At 37.7% G+C, this 21,352-nt stretch overlaps 1 protein-coding gene across 1 annotated transcript in view; it reads left to right on the top strand.

The window, feature by feature from the left end:
• Positions 1 to 14,228, top strand: part of LOC146465409 (adhesion G protein-coupled receptor L1-like) — a 30,558-nt gene extending 16,330 nt beyond the window's left edge. The window contains exons 8-18 of the mRNA XM_085128760.1: positions 999 to 1,093; positions 2,530 to 2,814; positions 4,240 to 4,389; positions 4,906 to 5,166; positions 6,705 to 6,893; positions 7,921 to 8,127; positions 8,671 to 8,827; positions 9,907 to 10,043; positions 10,738 to 10,992; positions 12,033 to 12,135; positions 12,823 to 14,228. Coding sequence (XP_084984886.1) covers positions 999 to 1,093; positions 2,530 to 2,814; positions 4,240 to 4,389; positions 4,906 to 5,166; positions 6,705 to 6,893; positions 7,921 to 8,127; positions 8,671 to 8,827; positions 9,907 to 10,043; positions 10,738 to 10,992; positions 12,033 to 12,135; positions 12,823 to 13,004 — 2,021 coding nt within the window. The 3' untranslated portion in view covers positions 13,005 to 14,228. The remainder of the gene's footprint in view (positions 1 to 998; positions 1,094 to 2,529; positions 2,815 to 4,239; positions 4,390 to 4,905; positions 5,167 to 6,704; positions 6,894 to 7,920; positions 8,128 to 8,670; positions 8,828 to 9,906; positions 10,044 to 10,737; positions 10,993 to 12,032; positions 12,136 to 12,822) is intronic.
• The last annotated feature ends 7,124 nt before the right edge of the window (positions 14,229 to 21,352 follow it).

The raw sequence follows: 21,352 nt of genomic DNA, 5'->3' as shown, positions 1-21,352 counted from the left end.
AAAGCAATAACTATTTAACACCCTTTAATTTATAAAAAAAAATAACGTTAATGTGAAACGTAACAGAGAAGTAAGAATAATAAAATGAGAACATAAGAACATGACTAATAGGTTTAGTCACTAATGGACAAAATTGTAAATAGGGAGCGTAACTGAACAAGAAGAAGAAGAAGAAGAAGAAGAACAACAACAACAACAACAACAACAACAACAACACAAACCATAAACATTAATAGCAATAGCCATAACAATACTTATAGTAGTAGTAGTAGTAGTAGTAGTAGTAGTAGTAGTAGTAGTAGTAGTAGTAGTAGTAGTAGTAGTAGTAGTAGTAGTAGTAGTAGTAGATTCTGACTACACTCTCACGAGCCATTCAATGTGAACTAGTTTTTTGAGAAATGGTCAGTTAGTCATCCGACAACAACAATGTGTAGTAGTAGTAGTAGTTGTAGTAGCAGCAGCAGCAGGAGCAGCAGCAGCAGGAGCAGCAGCAGTAGTAGTAGTAGTAGTAGTAGTAGTAGTAGTAGTAGTAGTAGTAGTAGTAGTAGTAGTAGTAGTAGTAGTAGTAGTAGTAGTAGTAGTAGTAGAAGTAGTAGTAAAAGTGGCAATAGCAATAGTAACAGGTACACTAACTGCGCGCTGAATACCACATGCAAGCTAACTGTACACATCAAGTTTCCACTTTTGTGTATCACAAAAAAGTATTTTATCTAAGTGAGCAGTAATAAATCAGCACTTCTTAAAAAGCTCTAAAAAAAAAACTTCCCTAACAAGGAAATCTTCTCAGAGAAGACACAGAGTTCTAAATTGAAACATTTTCGTGCTCCTGCAAAGTTTTTAGAGTACTTGCAGCATTGATAACGTGTGGACACCTGAGGTGCCCCTAAAGCGATCCCATCTTCGAATACAAAACCACTTTCGGCCCATCAGTATAATACAGCATCTGTCTAGATTTTCTTTCGCTTTAGTTTACAATTGCTCTTTTATTTTCGTCACAGGAACCGCGTCACGACAATGTTCTGAGGATGGACTGTGGAAAAAGGCAAACTTTACAGATTGTAGTTCACCTGAATTCAACAAGCTGAATGACGAAGTACGTAAAAACTCCAGAAACGTTCAAGCTTTGCATGCTAACGATTTCACAACAACACTTTTTTTATAAAAACGTAAAGGATTCATGTTCAGCTCGCTATGAGTACGTTTTTTATCCATTCATTTATGTATATTAGTTGTGTCTTACCATGTTTTTCAAATAGGATGTGATTGTGATTGTTGCTGTTGTTTACTTGCACCAAAAGCTGATTACTCAGCTCCCAAAGTTCTTTTACCTCTAGTTTATTATTTATTTTTGTTTCCATTTTGTGACAGCTAAAAACAATGAAACTTCGAGTTGTACACCTAAAACTGGTTTTGAAGATGATGCTTTATGACGTGATATGACGTGGGAAGTGATCATGGCTCCACAGCGGCCAGCTTGGCTCCACCATCCTTCAATTCTCGATTTCTCAAACACCTCAGAGAGACAAAAGAAATCAAACTGATAAAGAAACTCTAAAAAGAATGATAGAAGTCACAGGGGTAAAATGATTTCTCGAGAAAACGCAAACTGTCAAAACAAAATTGTTGCTGCCATGACAACGCGTTAGGTCTAATGAGAAATGAAATATGATTTTAAAGTATTGGCAGAAAAAGTTTTGAAGTAATATATCAAAAACGAGAAGGCGTGTTTCATCAGATATCCAAACACCGAGAAGTAGGTTGAAAAACGAGGCGCAGCCGAGTTTTTTTAACGACTTCGAGGTGTTTAGATATCTGATGAAACACACTTTCGAGTGTTTGATATGGCTTCTCAAATGATCTATAATTCTTGGAGAAATTCAAGGCTACAGTTGGCAAAATGTTATGGTAATTAGGAACACGTATCCAAACCACGGTCACAGTAGTGATTTTCTTTGTTTTCTCTTGATTTTCTCAAACTTATTAATAATTCAAAAGTCAAAGATAAAGGAAATCATGCATCGTGACGTGTTTGGATATCTGACAAAAAAAACTCCTCGTTTTTGCAACCTTAATTTCCCCTTCAAAATCAGTTTGTTTGAGAAGTTATGTCAAACACTCGTCACTGTGTTTCATTACAATATCAAAAACCTCAAAGTTCGACAAAAATTTCCAACACTCTTCTCAGTTTTTGATATGTGATGGAACACTGTCTAGTGTTTGATATATTACATAGCTAATGTTAATTTTCAACTTTAAATGCTTTTCGCGTAAAGCACTTCAGCTCCATTCATTTGATAGAAACCAATAATCATTTGCTTGTTTTATGCTCGTAAAAAAGGCCAAATTGTTCAAATTGCCAGTTATGCGAAAAAATTCCTGTTTTCTGGGTGCCATGAGGAAGAAACAACCGTCCGATAACTCATGCTGTCCATTATCATTACCACTATCGCTACCGTTGCCACTCTCATAACCTACTCTCTGCACTTGCTAACGCTTGTCCTTATTTGTATTTACTTGTGTTTCTTTTAGATGGAAGCTATCATGAAAGGTAATCAGTCAGACCTCAAAGTCCATCGAGTGCTTTCACAACTGGTAAAAGCGTCCGCCTATCAGCAAACAAGCAACACGACTACAAGGCCACCGCAGATCTACGGGAAAGACTTGGCCATGGCCGTAGACATACTTCGTAAAATAGCCGAATATAATGGTAACCACGGAACCGTGAGTTCGACAGAACATTTGAACAGTTTCGCACAAGTAGCCAGTAATTTATTGGAATCAACGAACAGCAAAACTTGGAAGGAACTTGAAAAAGTACGTGCCGTATTATCTGCTGGTATTGTAACTGGCAGTTGTAATTTTTCTACCCAGTTGTCATGGTTGCGTTGTCATGGAATTGTGACGAGGGAAATGTCATTTATTTATTTATTTCATTTTTTACTGCAAAATACCCAGTTAATAATTTAATAATAATTTACCAATTTATATAGCGCGTATTTACATGTGCTGATCAATAGCGCTTTACAATCATATGGTTAAAAGAAAACGAAAATACATTACCGTGAGAATAAAATAAACTAAGTTACAAACTATAAAAATACTTAGATAGGTTTTAAGTCGAGATTTAAAACTGTTAAGTGATGTTGCTTGACGAAGCTCCAAAGGTAGCTCATTCCAGAGATTCGGAGCTGCTGCTGAGAATGATCTTGCTCCCAATGTTGTAAGAATCTTTCCCTTGGGATGGTCCAATAAGAGCTTACCAGATCATAACATTATATAATGAATTCGATTTTATACTAATAAGATCGCTAAGATAAGTTGGCACTACGCCATAAATACATTTGAAAGTCAAAAGTAAAATCTTATAGTCAATAAGCAAAGAAACTGGCAGCCAGTGCAGCTCATAAAGCGCCGGTGTAATTTACGTTAGATTAATGTAAAAAATGAAGAAACGATTTACATTAACACGAGACATGTAACCATGAACAACATTGCCAGTTTAAAGGGTGGTCGGAATAAAAAGAGAGGTCAAGAGAAAAAAAGAAAAAATATTTCAAATCGTATCTTGGCTGAAAGTAAAAAACATCCATTGTTATTAACGGTTGGAACGTCCATGTAGCATCTTCCAGGTACAGACCACGCTTGCAGGCAATTACAAGAGTAATTACAAGGGTAATGGCAAACCTCCAAGATCCAACATTAGTAAAGCACAAAAAGCAGTAGTCAAATCCCTTGTGCAGGTTGATACTATTGTTATTTTACCAGCAAATAAAGGTCACGCTAGGGTCGTTAAAACTTATCAACGAAGATTATAGTGGCAAAATGAATGCGTTACTTATAATAAGGTGACACCAACACGTAGGCGAAATTATCAAAGCCCCACAAAAGCCTTTCAATTGACAACGTCATCCAAGCAGCTGAAAAAAACCCCAGTTTACCTGATAGATGTTTTCTAGATAAACGAGAATTACCCAAGCTGTGCCTTTTAACAAGTTATTTCAGGAGAAGAATTTGTCCAAGGGGAACTGACTAGAACATTATTCCTTAGTTGCCAATCTTATGATTTCCAAATAGCTAAACAGAATAGATGGCTTGGGAAGTCACTATTTTGGTCAATGGAAGCCAGCTTTCATATTAAGTCACGTCATCATGCTTACTTTGTTCAGATTTGGTGTTGGAATTTGTTCTAGTATGTTCTTTACAGGGGTTTTAATATCCCGTCACTTGCGTTTCCTCTAGGCTGGTCAAGGCAGAAGTCAAACGTTAGTGAAAGCAATGGATGATTATGGACTGGGCGTCGCTGCTACCTTTAATGAAACGACAAAACCTGCAGTTGTTGAAACAAAGAACCTTGTGATGAGGATTGACCGCGTTGGTCAAAACAGTCCGGTAAGAGCAAGCCTTTTTGATGAAACTCGGCCGAGACCGCAAGCAAACTAACACGATCCTCCATATCTTGCCGCAATCAGTTACTACAATAACCGAAAAGATACTCTGACCCTATCTTCGAAGAATGAAATACGTGTATTTAATCTTGCCTTTATTAGCAGTTAAGTCAAACTAAGGTATATACTGCCTTGGAGTAGAAACCGGCTAGTTTCTACATAGAAAAAGGTTTAGCCCTATTGTTAAGTATTAGAAATCATGCTTTTGGTTACTTGTCAGATGTTCTGATGTGCTTTTGTAAATGCACGCTACACTGTTTTCGTCAATAAAATATATTATTTTGAATAAAATAAAATAAAAAGCGGCTCATTATCAGAGATGACAGTTCAACAGATAGCTAAGTTGCCATCTTTATCCAGAATCGCTTAAAAAAAATTTCCCCTAATTGTCAGTTCTCGTCTATTTATTTATTCGTTTATGATATTTATTCTTTTGTTCGTTTATTTCTTTACCTTTCAGATACGAGTTAAAGGCTTGGAAATCTCATTAAAGAAAAGCTCCATATATTTGCCTCCCCAAGCGTTCAGTTCAGCTCAAGAATCCCACGTCGTAACTCTAATTCATTTGACATTAAACGATGTTTTACTGATTCCAAATGAAAATGAGAAAGACGATGACCAGCCTCTCTCGGCAAACACTACTATAGCCTCGTCCACTGTCAGCCCCAAGCCCCCAGATGTCTTAAGCAAACCGGTCAAGGTCGTATTAGAAAACAAAAAGGTATTGCAATTAAGAACTGTAACATTTTTAATTTGAAGTTTGTGGATGACGTGCTTTCTTACTTAACTGGGCACCTACAATTTGTAGAAATCCGAGTACAGCATGACGCCTTACAAAGTGATGAATTTTGATCTTTGGAAATAAACTTATAAATTTTTCAGAAAGAAGACGAAAAAATAGCGTTAGATATGAAATACTTTGGCACGGTGCTGAACGACTTGCGTTTTGGTAAATGCTAAACCTTTTTCTCCCGTTTTATGTAACTTATGTGAAGAAAAAACATGTACTTTATTGCCCTATTATTATGATGCAGTATAAAACTAACAATGCATTTATGAAAACTACTTCATTCATTAGGGCGGCCAGCGTAACCTATAAGCTGATCAGGCGCGTAGCTGAGGTTTCAATAGGGGTGTTCGTTGAGCCCCAAATCTTGCTGAGCGCCGGAGGTACTCTTACTATGAGGCTCCCGCGGGAACATGCTCCCCTGGAAATTTTTTGAAAATCTAGGTTCCCAGAAATCTCATTTCCTGCATTTTGAGACTCATTTTAGGTAAATCACAACTTTATTTTACAGCAGCTTTTTAAGCTATATATCATTTCGACGGCATAATTGTTTCAACTTAAACAAGAAAGTTCAATGTACATTCCGCCTCCTGTCAAGTTCTGATTGCTATTCGATCTGCTGATAGTCATACACCAAGCTGGTAAACTGCATCGTTCTCGGGTGTAAGCCTTCGAACAAATTGACTATCTCGTCAAGATTGACAGGCATATCATTTTTGATATGCATTAGAGCTAGGGCGGACAGCCTACTCTCTCCCATGGTACACCTCATGTAGTTGTTCAACCTCCTCATCGTGCTTATGGAACGTTCACATTCACGATTGGTGACTGGAAGGGTGGCAGCAATTTTCAGGAGCATGTACAGGTTGGGGAAGTCGTCGGGATCACATACTTTTAGTTACGAAGTACACGAATGAGCAACAATTCGTCCGTCCCGAACCATAATTTCAACAAGGCTTGAGCTATTAAGTTTGAAGTGAATCTCCTTTCAGAACAATGCCGCATTCAGAGAACAAAACGTATCGAAAAGCATGCTTTTCTATGCCTTTTTCAGGCGGATGCGGTTTTACCGTAAAAATGAAACGTCATTAAAATTTTGAATCTCCAAGGGTTCTTGAAAATTTTTACTTTTACTGAGGATAAGACATAAGGGCTAAAGAACGGGTTTATATCTCTATTTTTCTTTAGTTGATGTATTTCGACCACAGAAACTTTATTTAAAAGTTTTTCTTCCGCCATTATTGATCTTTAAAGGGGGTTCGTTCGAACCCCTCGAGCCTCCCCTCCTACGCGCCTGCTGATGAGCAAAACTACTTAATCCACACAGTGTATAAAATACACAAGAAAATGCTATATTGACTAAACTGAGTAAACGTTGAATACAATATATGGAATTTAAAGAATCTTGAACATAAAAAATAGCTATAATTATTTATTTATCTATTTATTTAGTTGTTTGTTTTAAATGTTAGCTTAAGAGCAGTGTATCATTTGGAGCTCCGCCCCAAGGAAAATGTGTGTTCTGGCGGCCAGGGGAGTCCGCGAGGTGGAAAACCAGCGGCTGTAGGTTTGTTGCTGGTGAATCCAACGTGGATGTGACAACATGTGAATGCGATCACCTGACTGTCTTTGCGGCACTCATGGATCCATATGGCCTATCTGTAAGTCCGTGAGATTGTACTCTTTGCGCACCTACAAATTTTCACCCGTACATTCATACGTGAACAACTCTGCCCCTTTCTCCCCCTCCCCCTTTACCATTGTTCTTTCGAGGCTGAAAGAAAGGCTGGTCCCACCTTTAAAGCAACATTGACTAAGTAGAGGAGGGAGTGTAGGTTTACCACTGTCTTGTCGGGGTTTTTTTTCTTCAAGGGAAATGGAAATCCATGCACACAAGTAACATTTTTCTCAACTGGTTTTGCCTCAAGATTGTTGTAATCTGGCGCAACAACTACGGCTTTTAAAAAGAAACCAATAAACAAACAAACAGAACAATTAAGAAGAAAACATAACTAAAGTTAACAAAGAAACAGAATTAGAGCTAGGTTATAGAAACAATGACCTGAAAAATTCATGTTTAAGAAAAATAAATAAAAAGGCAGCGGTTATAACAGTCTTATGTATATAGCTACTTCGATTAACGATGTCGGATTTTAAACCCGATGGAACTTATACGCGACAAGACAGTATGGGTATCTGTAACTGAGTTTGTAATCTGGGTGTAATTTCACGGTGTCTAGTGCCACTGGATGGGTGAAAATGTCATAAATATTTGCCTCTTTTGTTATTTATTTATGGTTGAGCCATAGCTGAATTTGTTTTTTTTTTTTTGTTTTTTTTTTGTTTTTTATAAAGTACCTTTATCACCTTGTGGTCTTATTTCGTAGGCTAGGCATATTCGGCAACATTAATTGAAATAGCTCTATGTGCTACGATCGGAGATTTGCCAACGACATTGAAAGACAAGATTTACAAGGATATATATGTCGACAATTTCCGCTAATTTATAAAGATCCTTTGTGACCGATCATTGTTGACCGTGACCCAAAGAATGGAGAAACTGTTATCTTTCTTAAATTTTCATGTATTTTGCACTTTTCAAATAAATAAATAAAGCAGTAAGCAACAGGAGTTACTTTACGTCAAGCTGAATTCAAGCTAACCGTTGATGTTTTTTCTTCTCTCAAGGGAGGAAAATCTCATAAGGAAGCCTTGGAAATCATCTCAACAGTTGGCTGTTCCATTTCACTGCTTGCTATTATTATAACCATGGCTGTAACTGTGTTTTTCTGGAGAGCTTTAAAGGGTCCAAGAGCTAAAGTGCTGCTTAACTTGTGCACTGCCATCGCATTTGTTTGTGCACTTGTTATATTCGAAGGATCAGCAAGAGATAAGGTGTGTTAGATTATTCATGCAGTATCACTTTTACAGCATATCTTTCGACATCCTTAGGAAAAAATGAAAGACCGTTCAAACTGTCAAGCTGGAAAATTTCTTGTTATTGGCAAAAGAAAACGACAGATAAACTAAAACTGCTAAACACAGATAGTTAACCTTGCTGTTAACCTTGGAATGCTCCCGATCTAGGGGACTGAAATTCGAAAGATTTGACAACTTTTCGACTGGCTCTCGTCCGCGACTTCTGGTAGTATGAACAAATAAACTATGATCCTAGATCAAACATTAAGGCACAATTTGAGTTCAGATTTTAAAAAGCTGAAGGCCGTCAGCTTCCATGTTTCTAGGTAGGTTGATTAATTCCATAGTTTAATTATCCTAATAAAAAAAAAGGAATGTTTATAACAGCTCGGTCTGGCAGGTTTGGCATAAATTACACATTGAAAATGGTTGTAAACCGTGCAGCACCCTCGCTTTGTCGATAACGATGTATTTAAAGCCGTACAAAATAACTTTTGTTTATTTTTTTGTGATTCTCAGGTGGCTTGCCCAATTGTAGCAGCCTTACTACATTACTTTTTATTGGCCTTGTTTTCGTGGATGCTGTGTGAGGGTGTGCTGCATTACATCTTAATTGTGAAAGTGTTGGGAGGCGGTGCCCAGGACAAAGTCAAATACCTCTACATGTTCGGATGGGGTAAGCGTGCTTAATACTGTGCTCTCAATTTTAAATCTAAATAACTGACAATGGAATCTTGTTTAACCCTATCTAGACCGATGGGGGAAGGGAGCGATTCTGTCCGCGACTTTGAATCTGAATAACTTTTTTTAATATTAATCAAACGTCCTGAAACTTCAGGACTTTAACGGAAATGTATCGGGGGACAATTTGTTGTCATCGGTATAAGTTCATTGACTTTGATGTTGTCACGATAACCAATTTTTGACTGGCGGTTTTTTTTTTTTTTTTTTTTTTTCAGAACAATGGAAAATTCCTTTTTTGAAATGAAGAAGGATTTTAAAATTTTCTTTCCGTAAATCTTATGTCTTTAGCCAAAATTTATTACTTTCTTGGTTCTGATTACTTTTCGTTCAATTTCGGCGTTTCGAAGCCAGCAAAATCCAAGATGGCCGTCTACAAAGGGTTAAGAAATGCCAAAAACTACTAGGAAAAAGGTAGGCAAAGGAAAACTAGACGAAAGAAATCGTTCCCGAGAAAAATGTATTGTTTTAGTTGGAATCCTTTTCGTAAAGTAGTAATACTTTATAAACAAGATTAGTCTTGCAACTTTAGACCTTTTAAATCTATAATTTTGTGTGCGGAACTGTCGGTTTCCAGATTGTGTTCGTTTACTTCCCCTTCTCATCAAGACGTCTATTGTCTTGTTAATTTTACTGTATTTTTACTTCGTCCGACTAGTCAAAGTTCAGGATGACAAGGCAACGGTGTTCAATAGCGGAAAAAGAGAATGCTTGGTTCTATTAATAGAGTTGATAACTAAAGGTAATTAATGGCCACCGTAAAGAGATTCGAGTGCTGACGTTTCGAATGTTAGCCATTCGTCAGAGCCAATAAATGATTTCTGGCGTGTATTCTATGCGTGGGAGCATGGTAACGTGGAAAAGGAAAAATAAAGTCGTCCAATGAAAAACGTTCTTTGATTACATAGGCATTAATAGCGTTGATAGTTTTTTTTTTCTAAAAATTTGCTGCTTTCTGTGTTAGCATGATGAGGAGAAATGTCCCAGACTGCCATTGCTATAATTTTGTTGCAGGTTTCCCAGCCATAGTAGTTGCCATCTCACTGGCTGTTACTCAAACAAACGGTTACGGTAACAAAGAAGCTTGTTGGCTTGATGTAAAGAGTGGACTCATTTGGGGATTTATTGGGCCAGCACTACTTATTATTTTGGTTAGTAAATTGGAAATCTCTTTCCCTCTAGAAACTTCGCGGCTTCTACCGTTTTGTCAGAATATTTTTTTTCCATCCGAAATCATCTGGGACATAAAACCAATGCCCACTCAATTAGACTAGCCAGATTTATAAGATAACGTTGATATACCCGTTATAATTCAGAAACTCTCAAATTATAGTAAAAATAGTGGAAATACACGCCACGGTGAACATGATTTTTTCACTAGTTAAAGTAATTAAATAATCGATTACAAGAAAGGAAGTTTGATTTGTTAACATGCAAAAGTGTTAATAACTAAAGAGATATTTCGAAGAGGAATGACAACCCTGATTAAAATTGTCTTCTGGTTGTTCTTGCATAGCGAAATAAGCAAGATCTTGCAATATTCCTTAGCTGTTTTTAATAAAACAATTGACACATTCGCGCTTGTTGGATATGAGATGATTATAGCAAACTCGGGTCTACGCGCCTCGATGGCTGTCTAACATCTCATCATATTATCACCTCTTATCCAAAGCGCGCTCGTGGAATCTGATTTAATATCATTCATAGAAATTAATAAATTGAGTCTTAAGAGTAAAAATAGAACTTGAGTTGACAATTTCATCGTCAAGCGAATTATAGAACTTGGGTCCGTAGTAAAAGGCAGATAATTTCTTTGCTGGTAACTGTGCCGTCTCTTTGCTCTAGATAAATATCGAGGTATTTGTTCTGGTGATTTTTAAAATGATGGGAACAGTATCTATGCAGAACAAGGCACAGACTGCAAAAGTGAGAGCTGGAGTCAAGGCCTCCGCGGTCATCCTTCCTTTGCTTGGTATCACGTGGCTGTTCGGTCTCCTGAGCTTCAGTTCAGAAACCATCGTCTTCAAGTACATATTCGCCATCTGTAATTCTCTTCAGGGGTTGATGATCTTCATATTTCACTGCGCTTTAAACAGACAGGTGAGGTAATTGCAATATGTATAAAATTTTCTAATCGACTAGAAACACAAAAATTGCTTATTAGCCTAACTGCAAGTGACCACTTTTCGTAAAAACTCACTACTTCTTTCAAGTAAGCACCTGTCACAAGCGACATCTTCTCCTGTTGTCTCGTAAACGTACATCTCTCTTAGGTAATCGTTGTTCATTATTAACAACCACGGTTTTCGGTGTACCGATGGTTTTAATTTTTTTTTTTGGTTCAAAATACTGTTGTTATGTCGTAATTAAGTGTCGTCCATTTAACAACATGGATGACGAATGGCCATTGTACAAACTGCTGTTTTAGGTTAAAATTTCTAAACCCTATCGAGACCGGGATCTTTTCCTGACAGCAGGATCACCCTCAAACCCCTCCTCCATAACTTCGCAACTATAGATGCTATGACAATGAGGCTGGCAGGACAGATAGTACTTCCAAGGATGTTTCCTTTGAATTGTGCGGTCATATGACGTCATAATGACGTCATATTTGTCAAATGGCGGGGAAAAACTGCCTATCAAAAGTTGATTGTCATGGTAACATCAAAGTCAATGAACACTAATCGACCACATCAAACATTTGACAGATAAATTTGTAAAAAGTTTTCGAAGCTTCATGTCTTCATATTAAAAATGTTTTACAGGTTCAAAGTCGCCACGGGAAGAATCCCTTCACCCCCCCCCCCCCCCCCCGCCCCCCTCCGGTCTAGATAGGGCTAAAATGTGTAATCTGTCAACACAGATAAAAAGTTACCACCCATAAGGCAAAAATTGGTTCTTGGAGTAACAGTAATACGTAAGACAGCTATTACTTCGTTACTTTCAAGTTTCACATCTTTTACACCTGTAAAAGTTCCCATTCAGTCAAACAATATGCTTCAAACAAAGAAATAATTCTGATTAAAAACAAAAGCTTGAAAATGATTACTCAAATCTCTGTTAACTGGTTTTCATCTTTTTTTTTTTCAATTGGAAATTCCAACAACAATGTGCTTAGATAGTTAGCTTGAATTCAACAGATTAAAGACGCAATAAGACAACGACGAGAGAAACGCAGAAGAGGTTTTATAACGTATCCTGGCAACAGACCTGATGAGCTAAAAGCTTTTCCGCTAAACCAAGGTAGGTTTGCGATTTCGTACCAGAACCTAAGGCAATTGTGTAGGACGAAAACGTCCCTAAAGGTCCAGAGAGTGGCCCCGATTCTCAATGGTTACTTTCCTTGCTATTAAAAAAAAAAAGAGAAATAGAAGAATTATTATTACTGTAACGCTAGATCTAGTGCCACCCCTGTGCACACAACAGTTCTCCCGGAATTGTTCGTAGGTATTTTCAAATGCTCGATCAATAATAGTCATAAATCTCGTATCCAGCCAGTCCTTTTTTTTGTTTTTGTTTTTTTGTTTTGCACAAAGTATTTATCGACATGAAAAGAAAAAAAATTGACATAGATTAAGCTTAGCCTTGAGCATACGACCGTTGTGACAACGTTCATGGATTTGTTGCCAATCAGATTGAAAGAACTGTGAAGTTATTCTTACGCAGCTTGAGCCCCATAAGGCGTATTGTAATCCCGTGATCATACTGACCAAAATGACTAGAATTAGACAACTACTTTATACACTTGCCGCGTTTTCTTCACTATCAGGTGGATCAAAAAACTGGACACTACTTGAGGAGGCTTGGTGTTCGCAGGGGGTTGGGACTGAGAGAAGATTTTGAGATGCCGCCGTTATCGAAAGAACAACGCTATCTATTCACATTTATCTATGTTTAAATATACCAATGACGACGCTTCTTTTTCCCCAGCTGCAAAACGACGATCACACCAGGCTCAAACTGATCGTGAGCAGCTACAAGAGATAACAGAGATTGTCTTTGAAAATGCAAATCCAAGCATGAGCACATTCTCCAATCAAGAGGAGTTTGCTTGTGCTGCCGTCCACTGTCCACCTCCTCCAGGAATAGTTCATTGGTCGTTTAACTCATGACTTATTTCTAGAGGATACAGAAATACGTTAGTCCCTAGTTCTCCGACATAGTCATTGAACTATTAAAGACTTAAAGTTGATAGCCTTGACACGTTTTAGTAGGGTTTTGATTTCAGCAGTAGCTTAGTGATGATGAATACTTTTAGTGGGTAATAAAAGTTAGACAGAGGCGACTAAAGAAGGAGGGCTCGCTTTGGTGCCAGAAACTGGCCGGAGAAAGCTGTACCGATTAGTCCATAATTTTGGAACAGCTCACTCGTTTATATATTACCTTACAATCTCATAGTCAAATTATTGAGGACTGAAGGTTTAAGATTTTAACCCTACCAGCTTGAATGATTGATGATATGAAAATAAGATGGTACACTGCGCCTTCTTTTCGCAAGTTACACAGTTCTTGTTTTTAATTAACTTGAGTTCAATTAACATTGAGGAAAAAGAGCGTCCCCATCGGCGGGAATGTTTTACAACCTTTTTTGTTTCACAATTAAAAATTGTATTCCCATACTCGAGCCGGAAAATGGATGTTTGGGAGAAGTCCAACCTATGATCTTTCGATTGGTTGCTCTACCACTGCGCTGCCGTGGGAGCTTGGTCATTACTACTGATTACAATACTTGATAGCTTGAGAGTTTCATTTATCCGACACTTGAGGGAGAAGAAATGTCGCTTCTCTTTTACACCAAATACGATTTCTTTCACCAACACCAGGATTTCCAGTCACATCACTTAACCTTCAGTAATGCTCTTAAGAACAATTGCTTCTCATTAAATGTTGTTTTTGGTAACCAAATGGGTCCCTCCCTACATTAGCTATCTTTGAGGGAAATGCATTCAGGCAAAAGTTTGTAACATTTTCTAGATCCACTTTAGACTTTAACATTGCTAATCAATATTAATGTTTGTCAAACCTTTTGTTTTGACTTTTGTTTAAGTTTAATGCTTTTATTGAGAGATTAAAATATCGATTTTGTTTGACAAATTAACGGCATATTTACCGCATAGAGCTTTATTTGTTTATCTAGCTTCAATATTGCTCCAAACTACCGGCGCTCCCATGACTTTGAATATCAAAAAGCACTCACCAAGAAACTTTGTGATTTTCCCTAAATTTCAAGTTTGCAAGTTTTAGGTTAAGGTTAGACTAATTAGTAACTTAGTAGTGAGCCAGTTCTGGCTCTTGTATGATTCATTTAAGGGAATTATTGTCAGATATTACTCCTGTGCGCCATGTCTGTTTGAGAAGTTTTGTCTTCTGTCAAGAACAACAAGCTTTATTAACAAAGTTAAACCTAACTTTACAACGTAAATAAAAAGAGGTAACATTTACTCAGAATAACTAAAAAGCTAATCGAGCTGAGTAAAACTAAATAATGTTTAAATATACAAGGTAGGTTTGCACTAAAGCTTGAGCAAAGTAATTGATTAATCATCAAAAAAAATTTTCTTCTGTAATGCGTTTATGTTTTCTTAACATGATGATTATGACGTGTGAGCTGAAACCCGAAGGAGAAACTGTCAATACAGAAAGAAAATGCTGACATCTTCTGGCCCCAGGGCACAGAGTCGTAAAATACTACGTAAATTGTCGCGTCTGTTTATTTGGTCAGGACCTTTTATCTTCTATAATGTATTTTAGTCACGTATATGTATATTTAGCATGCCAGCAACTGATAACTGTTGTGCTATACTGCTGCTTCATATTGGGCTGTTGAATTTGTCTCTCTCATCTCGAGGAAACTAGTTGGTATTTTGTTTCTTGTCTCAGCGATGGAAAACGTTTATTTTGTGACCATAGCAGGGTTTCTTGCGCTCGGTTCAACCACACACGTTCAAGGCACTTTTGGTAAGTCGGTGTATAGTATGAGTGTATTGCGTTCCAGTTGAAAAATTGTTTTAAACCTGGTGAATGAATGACAGAGGTATTTTTTTTTAACCAGTGACACAGGCATACTCGAGAGGAGAAAATCTCCGAGTTCTCCCAACAGGTGTCGAACCTGTAAGCGTCTGATTTCTATGTGTGATGCTCGCCCATGAGCTATAAAGGGCTCATGAGAGCTACAATAGTCAAAGACCATTAAACTTTAAAGGTTCATGTGAAAACGATCCTGCATACTGCCAGGAAGTGAATGTCGAAGCATATGCACACTGAAAAACCCAGAAGAGTATTTATTTTTCTGGACGAATCGATGTTTAGAGTGCTGAGTTTGCAGTTCGTTTTTCGAAATAAGCACATTTTCAGACGGAAAATTACCCTCAAAATTCCATTTTGATTGCGTGACCTCCTTGACGTCACGTGTGGATCCCGTACGCCCACCGGAAGTGTTAACTCTGCCTTTCAGCCTTTTAGCAGAAGAAGCAAGTACACGTACGCATTTTTTATTAGTGGAAGTAAACGGTTCGCATTTTCAGACCAATATCTTGGCTTATTTCTCGTGGAAAAGGATTAAATGTTGTCGTTTTTGCAATAGCTCAGGAGAAACAGAACATTCTGTTGTATTTCTAAAGTGACCGGCAGATTTGTACAACGCAAATGAGCACGTCTCCTACCACGAGTCATTCGAACACTTCGCAATTCTTCCGGCAATGTTGAATTCGTGCACGTATTCATAACTTCATGCGCCTTGAAGGGCAGAATAAAGGGAACTTCGTTTAAACTTATATGTAACGTTGATGCTGTGCCGAGGAGCTGATCATGAATAAAAAATGGTAATATACTAATCATGTTTCGGGTAATAATAAATGGGAAACATTTGGCATTCACGAAGCTCTCTTAAGTTAAGATATTTCTTCAGTATTATTTCGTAATAATATGGTATTGTTAGTCCAACAATAATAGACTTTTGCAAGAAACAATACCAAGGATGTATCTTAACTAAGGTAGGGTTTTCCGGCGTTAGGATCTGTTAACGTCACATCTTTGAGAAATTTCTCCCCTTCCTACTTAAATATATATGTGGTATTATTTTTATTTATTTACTTTATGGCGAAGACTGCATGAATCTCGCAGTGGGGATTATCTGTGCTATCTTGTAACAAATTAAAACATCATTTATTCCGTCTCTGATCTTTAACCCTTTCGGACTCTGATTTAAATTTCTAAAACTGAGGGGCCCAGTTTGCTACGCAATTATTCTAATTTGGTCAATTTGAATGGATGTAACAGAAATTCCTAAGGCAGGACTTTGCTATCAACAAGACTGGAGCTATAACATCCCTTTTATAGGTTTAAAAAGGAAAAGTTTTCATATGGGAGGTTATTGGGAGATTATTCGCTAGTCTGTTCATCAATTCGCAATTCAAGGAATAGTCCGGTTTCTGAATCGTATTTCTTAATGCATCGGAGTCATATTGTGCTCTACGAGGGCAGTACTCCGTTCTTGCTTTAACAGCTGAGTCGGTACAATTAACCAGATTGTTTAATGGGTAGGTGCTAATCGGTTGTATAATGCATTTGAGCTGAGATCCCACTGGCAAAGCGGGTAGGCCTTGTCAGCGAAGAAAAGGTTTTTCCTTTAAACCTCGGCGACTGGTAAGGCCCTAGAACTATAGAAGGTCGCGGTTTATCGCTATAAAAAATCGTATGATAATCACAAAATTCAGAATCTTAGAATCCTCTTTATCCGAAAACCCTTTAAGCTTCTTTCAAAGGTGCAACTAAATCGAGCTTCCATATAATTTTTTATCTCGGTATTGGTTGTGCAATGTTTGGATTTCTACCCTTACGTCACGAGCGCTTACTTCATTGTTTTCATCGCAAGTGAAAATTTGTCCGAAAATGCTCTGTTTCTCCTTCAAAACTTAGAATTTACCTAAATAAACGCCAAAATTTTGCGTTAAATAAGACAAACTTGTGTTTTTGAGTACACATGCCTTTTTAAGTCTGGCCCTAGTTGTTCAAAGAGCGGATAATTCTATCCACTGGATGTTTCGCTATCCGGCCGATAAAATGTGGGCAAAATTTTCCCGTATGGGATTGTGTGGAAAACTTGCCAAAAGTGTTGGTTGTTGTACATTTGCTCCTCTGGATAGTGACTGATCCAGTGGATAAAGTTATCCGCTCTTTGAACAACTTGGGCCCGGTGAATAAATGATCGGAGGTTTTTGTTCAGTAGGTACAGTACGTGGCATACGTGACGAAAACGAAAATCCTAGTTCTCCCAACAGCTGCATATTCCACCCATCGACATTCAAATTCTAGTACTATATGCAAGATGTTTGCCACATGAACCTAGTTTTGAAATGGCTTAGCTGCCGCGAGTTTCCCATAGCTCAAGGTAGAGCATTTTAACTAGTCATCGAAAAGTCTTACACTGTAGGTTCGACTCCTGTGCCCAAGAACTCGAATTTTACCGCTAAGTTCCCCTTGTTTGAGTCCTATTGGTCCCTTAGAGCTAGGTCGCATCATTCATTTTAAGCATATGAATAGAATAGCTACATTTCTGACACACTATTTCATCTCCTGCTTTAGACATTTAGTCACAATTTCTGTTGATAACTACATTTATCCACAATCATTATAATGTGTTAGCCACTGAATAACGCAGATTGTCGTCTGCAGCATACCGTACAATACAATTGATACTCACATTTGTTATCTTGTTATCATTCAGAAATTCTTATTGAAGAACCGCCACGTTCTGGTTCTATGTGGGTCTGGCATACTTACAAGAGTTCCTCTGGAGCTGGGGTAAGTATTAGCTTGTGGGAGCATCATATATACGTTCTTTTGAAGGGGCATCGTCACAGAAATTTTGTTGCATGTTGGGCAAAAATTCTCAAATATTTGGGAAAGAACCACTTTTTTAACGTAGAATCGCTCTCAGAGAACCGGGAGAAAAATATGAAATGATTTCTCCTAGGAAGAAAAAAGCTATATTGTGCTTTTAACGATTTCTCCAAAATACACATGGGGAACTTGAATAAATTGCAATCCATCCTAGCCATCGGCAGACAGAAATGACTGATACTAGTGCCCTGATACTGATACTTGTGCACTGGTAGGGATATTTTTAATAAAATTGCGCCAATATTTTAACGTTTCCATCGAATCGAATACAAATATGTTTTTTTTCTATTTAAAGTGGCACTAAAAATAGGTCACACTGCTCCTTTAAATAGAGAGACAAAGATTGCTATGCCAATTAAATGACTTAAGGGGTCACCAGTTTCAATTGCAAGGTCTGTTTTTGCCGGATACTCAGCGGCATAAAGATAATACCTCCAGGACTGTTTCTTTTTCACTGCCATCCTTGACAGGTTACTACGGTTAGTATAAAGCGTAGGCAATTAATAAGCCGATAATCGATACCAGTCGATGCTAATCGATATCAATCCCATTGATATCGATTACGATAGCAATCGGTGAAAGTCTGTGAAGAAGAAAAGTTGCAACTCAATAACGATTGATTTATCGATTGGTATCGATTAGCACTGATTGTTATCAAGCACGTTTTCTTTTTTTCTTTTTCCAAGTAACAATGATTAAATCATTGACACAATTTATCGGTGTAGTTTTATTGAGTCATTCAATATAAATAGCGTGCGAACGTTTTACAGTTATCAACAAAAATAATAATAAAAAAGCAAAAACAACTGACAAGAACACTGTGGTCTTTTCATAATAATAAGAGCGTTTTATAATAACAATAATTATAATAATAATAATAATAATAATAATAATAATAATAATAATAATAACAATAAAAATAATAAGAGCATTTTATTATAAAAACGTCGCGCATAAAGCCAATTGCGTAATTACATTACAAAAGAATAAACCTAGTAAAATTACAGCTTGTCAACTTGATCAGGACTGGGCATAACATTTTAAAATTATTTAATATTTACATTTTTACTTTTTCAAATTACTCCGAATTTACAGCCTAAAATTTCGATATGATAAAAAGTTCACCACAAATAATCAATAATGTTAGAAAATATCCAGCTAGAGACCATGAGCTTTAAAGCACCATGATCTTTAAAGCGCTTTTCTTAAAGCGCTCTGTTTTACACTTCGTCAGCGATGGCCTATCATTAAAGCGTAGGGAGCGGCCGTGCGCGCGCGCCCGAGTCAGTGGCATAAGATGGTGAAGGCGTGACCCGGGATCCTTGATCTTTTCAAAGGTTTTCGCACATCAGTTTGTAATATTGGAATATAGGTTGTGGCCAGAGTAGCGGGGTACACTATAGATTCGACGTTTGCCGCAGGCCTTAGGATTACATTTTGTTCTCCTTACATTTCTTAGGCCTGGGGCAAACGTCGAATCTTAGTCGAACTTAATTCGTCGAACCTATTAATTTTGAAATAGGCGCATGAATGGTGCGACGTTTGCCGCAATTAAGTTCGACTCAAATTAATTGGTTCGACTCGAGCATAAGTTCGACTTGCCAAGTCGGATAATGCGACAGTGGTTCGGCGTTACAGCAAACGCCGTTCTAAACACGCGCTGAACTCAATTCATAAATCATGCAAATTACAAAATAATTGATTCAAATACGATGGACTGCGCAAAAGTCACAAAAATACCGACTCCCTCATCTGCCAAACGCTATTTCCCCCCCCTGACGAGCATGCGCTGTACAAAGACAATTTTGCGACCAGAAATGCAATCTCGTTCCCAGAGGCTGCGTTCCTTTTGGTCAGCACCAAGGAAGCAAGACCTCTGGGCTAATCAATGTCAAAATCCAGCAAATCGAAATCTGATTGGATATTACATTTTACCGGAAGCGTCTTTGAATCGGAGGTTTCAAAACAAGAAATGAAATAGACTGCCGGCCGGTCAAGGATATCGGAGCAAAAGCCGCCATAGAATCGACTGAAATGCAACTAAATTTAATACGCTTTTTTTTTTTGCAGTGAGTAAACACGAAAAAGATAACAAGTCAAATCACATGACTTAACGGAAAAGGCGCGAAAACCTTTGCGATATGTTGCAGCGTTTGACAAAGCTGAATGACAGTATGACACTTGCAACGGTCGAGGTTAACGGTGGACCTGACAATTTTCGGAAAAACTTCTCTAATTATCGACTCTGAAATGTGGTTCATAGTCAATGCTGGCCGTTTAAAATCGTTCTTAACATTGTCTAAAGCGGATAAGAGTTTAACAGCCTTTCTCGTGCTGTTAAAGGAACTGAAAGAAGCAAACTTGTAATCCATTCGCGCCGCGGAGTCTGCGAGTTGATTTGACTGGAGCAGAATTTATTGAAGATTACTTTGTTGAACAGGACCAGATATTTTGTCAGCCGTCCAGCAGAAACATAATTGAACTTGAACAAGGAAAACCAACGGCCTTTGTCACCACTGCGATTAAAGCGGAGTATTCAAGAATGCGTGGCCCAAAAAGTGGTTCAGAAAGCGGACGGACAGAAAGACAAAAATATTAACGCTTGGAATAGCGATCGTTGTCACTCTTTCCACAACAGTTCATTTGTGAGCAACAGTTCATTTGTAAGTTTGCAGCTTATAGGACTGATAAACCACATCGAGTGCAGGTAAAATATTTTTTTTTCAGGGTGAGTTTCTTAAGCTTAAGCTGAATGTGTGAATTGAAAAAAAAAATTGCCGATCTTTCTGATAAGCTTAGATTTTCAAGGTGCTGGTTATTTCGGTTGAACGTTGACAGAGTTAATTGTGTCTTGTTATTAAATGTACTTCTGCCATTTTATTGTATTTATTCTGGTATCGTGGTATCGTGGTATCTGATCTTGTGAAACCTATCGTTTGTAAATTTCACGACGGAAAAAATTAATCTTACGTTTGTAAACATCAGTGTTGGTATTTGTCGTCGACGGCAATCAGGTTAGAAACGATATCTTGCTGAAGTTTCTTGAATGTCGTTTGAAAATCTTTACCCTGTGTTAGTTAATTAGGTTGAAGCTTATATAACCTCCGACCAGGCTCTATTTTCGTTTCGCTATTAACTTTACCGTGGTATCATGAAAAAACTTGGCTATCTCATACTGCGTAGACTGCGTATCAGTTCACTCCCATTTTAAAGTTTTAAAAACTACATTTACAGGCGAAAACAAGATTAATTTAATTCCAAATGAGTATAGTCCAATATAGCCTATATATGTGTTTTTGCCCCTGCCTATGGAAAATGTTTGGTTTTCTAAAACGACCTGAAATTGTGCAAAATGATTTTGTCGCGGTCGAGAGAGGCAAATCGCCGACAAACCCAGATTTTACGCAGCCTTTGTTTTGGTTGTTTTGTTTTCAAGGAAGTTTCACATAAATGACAATCATTGGCAAACGGGAGGGATGGAGGTTGCCACCTTTTTCACTCGTTTTCTTGGCCTCTGATGCCCTTTACCAGAGGCTGTCTTCCTCTCGGTCAGCAGTAT

This window comes from Pavona decussata, unplaced genomic scaffold (genome assembly GCF_977016875.1).
Source record: "Pavona decussata unplaced genomic scaffold, jaPavDecu1.1 SCAFFOLD_156, whole genome shotgun sequence".
Lineage (NCBI taxonomy): Eukaryota > Metazoa > Cnidaria > Anthozoa > Scleractinia > Agariciidae > Pavona > Pavona decussata.
This window is presented reverse-complemented; position numbering and strand designations above follow the sequence as displayed.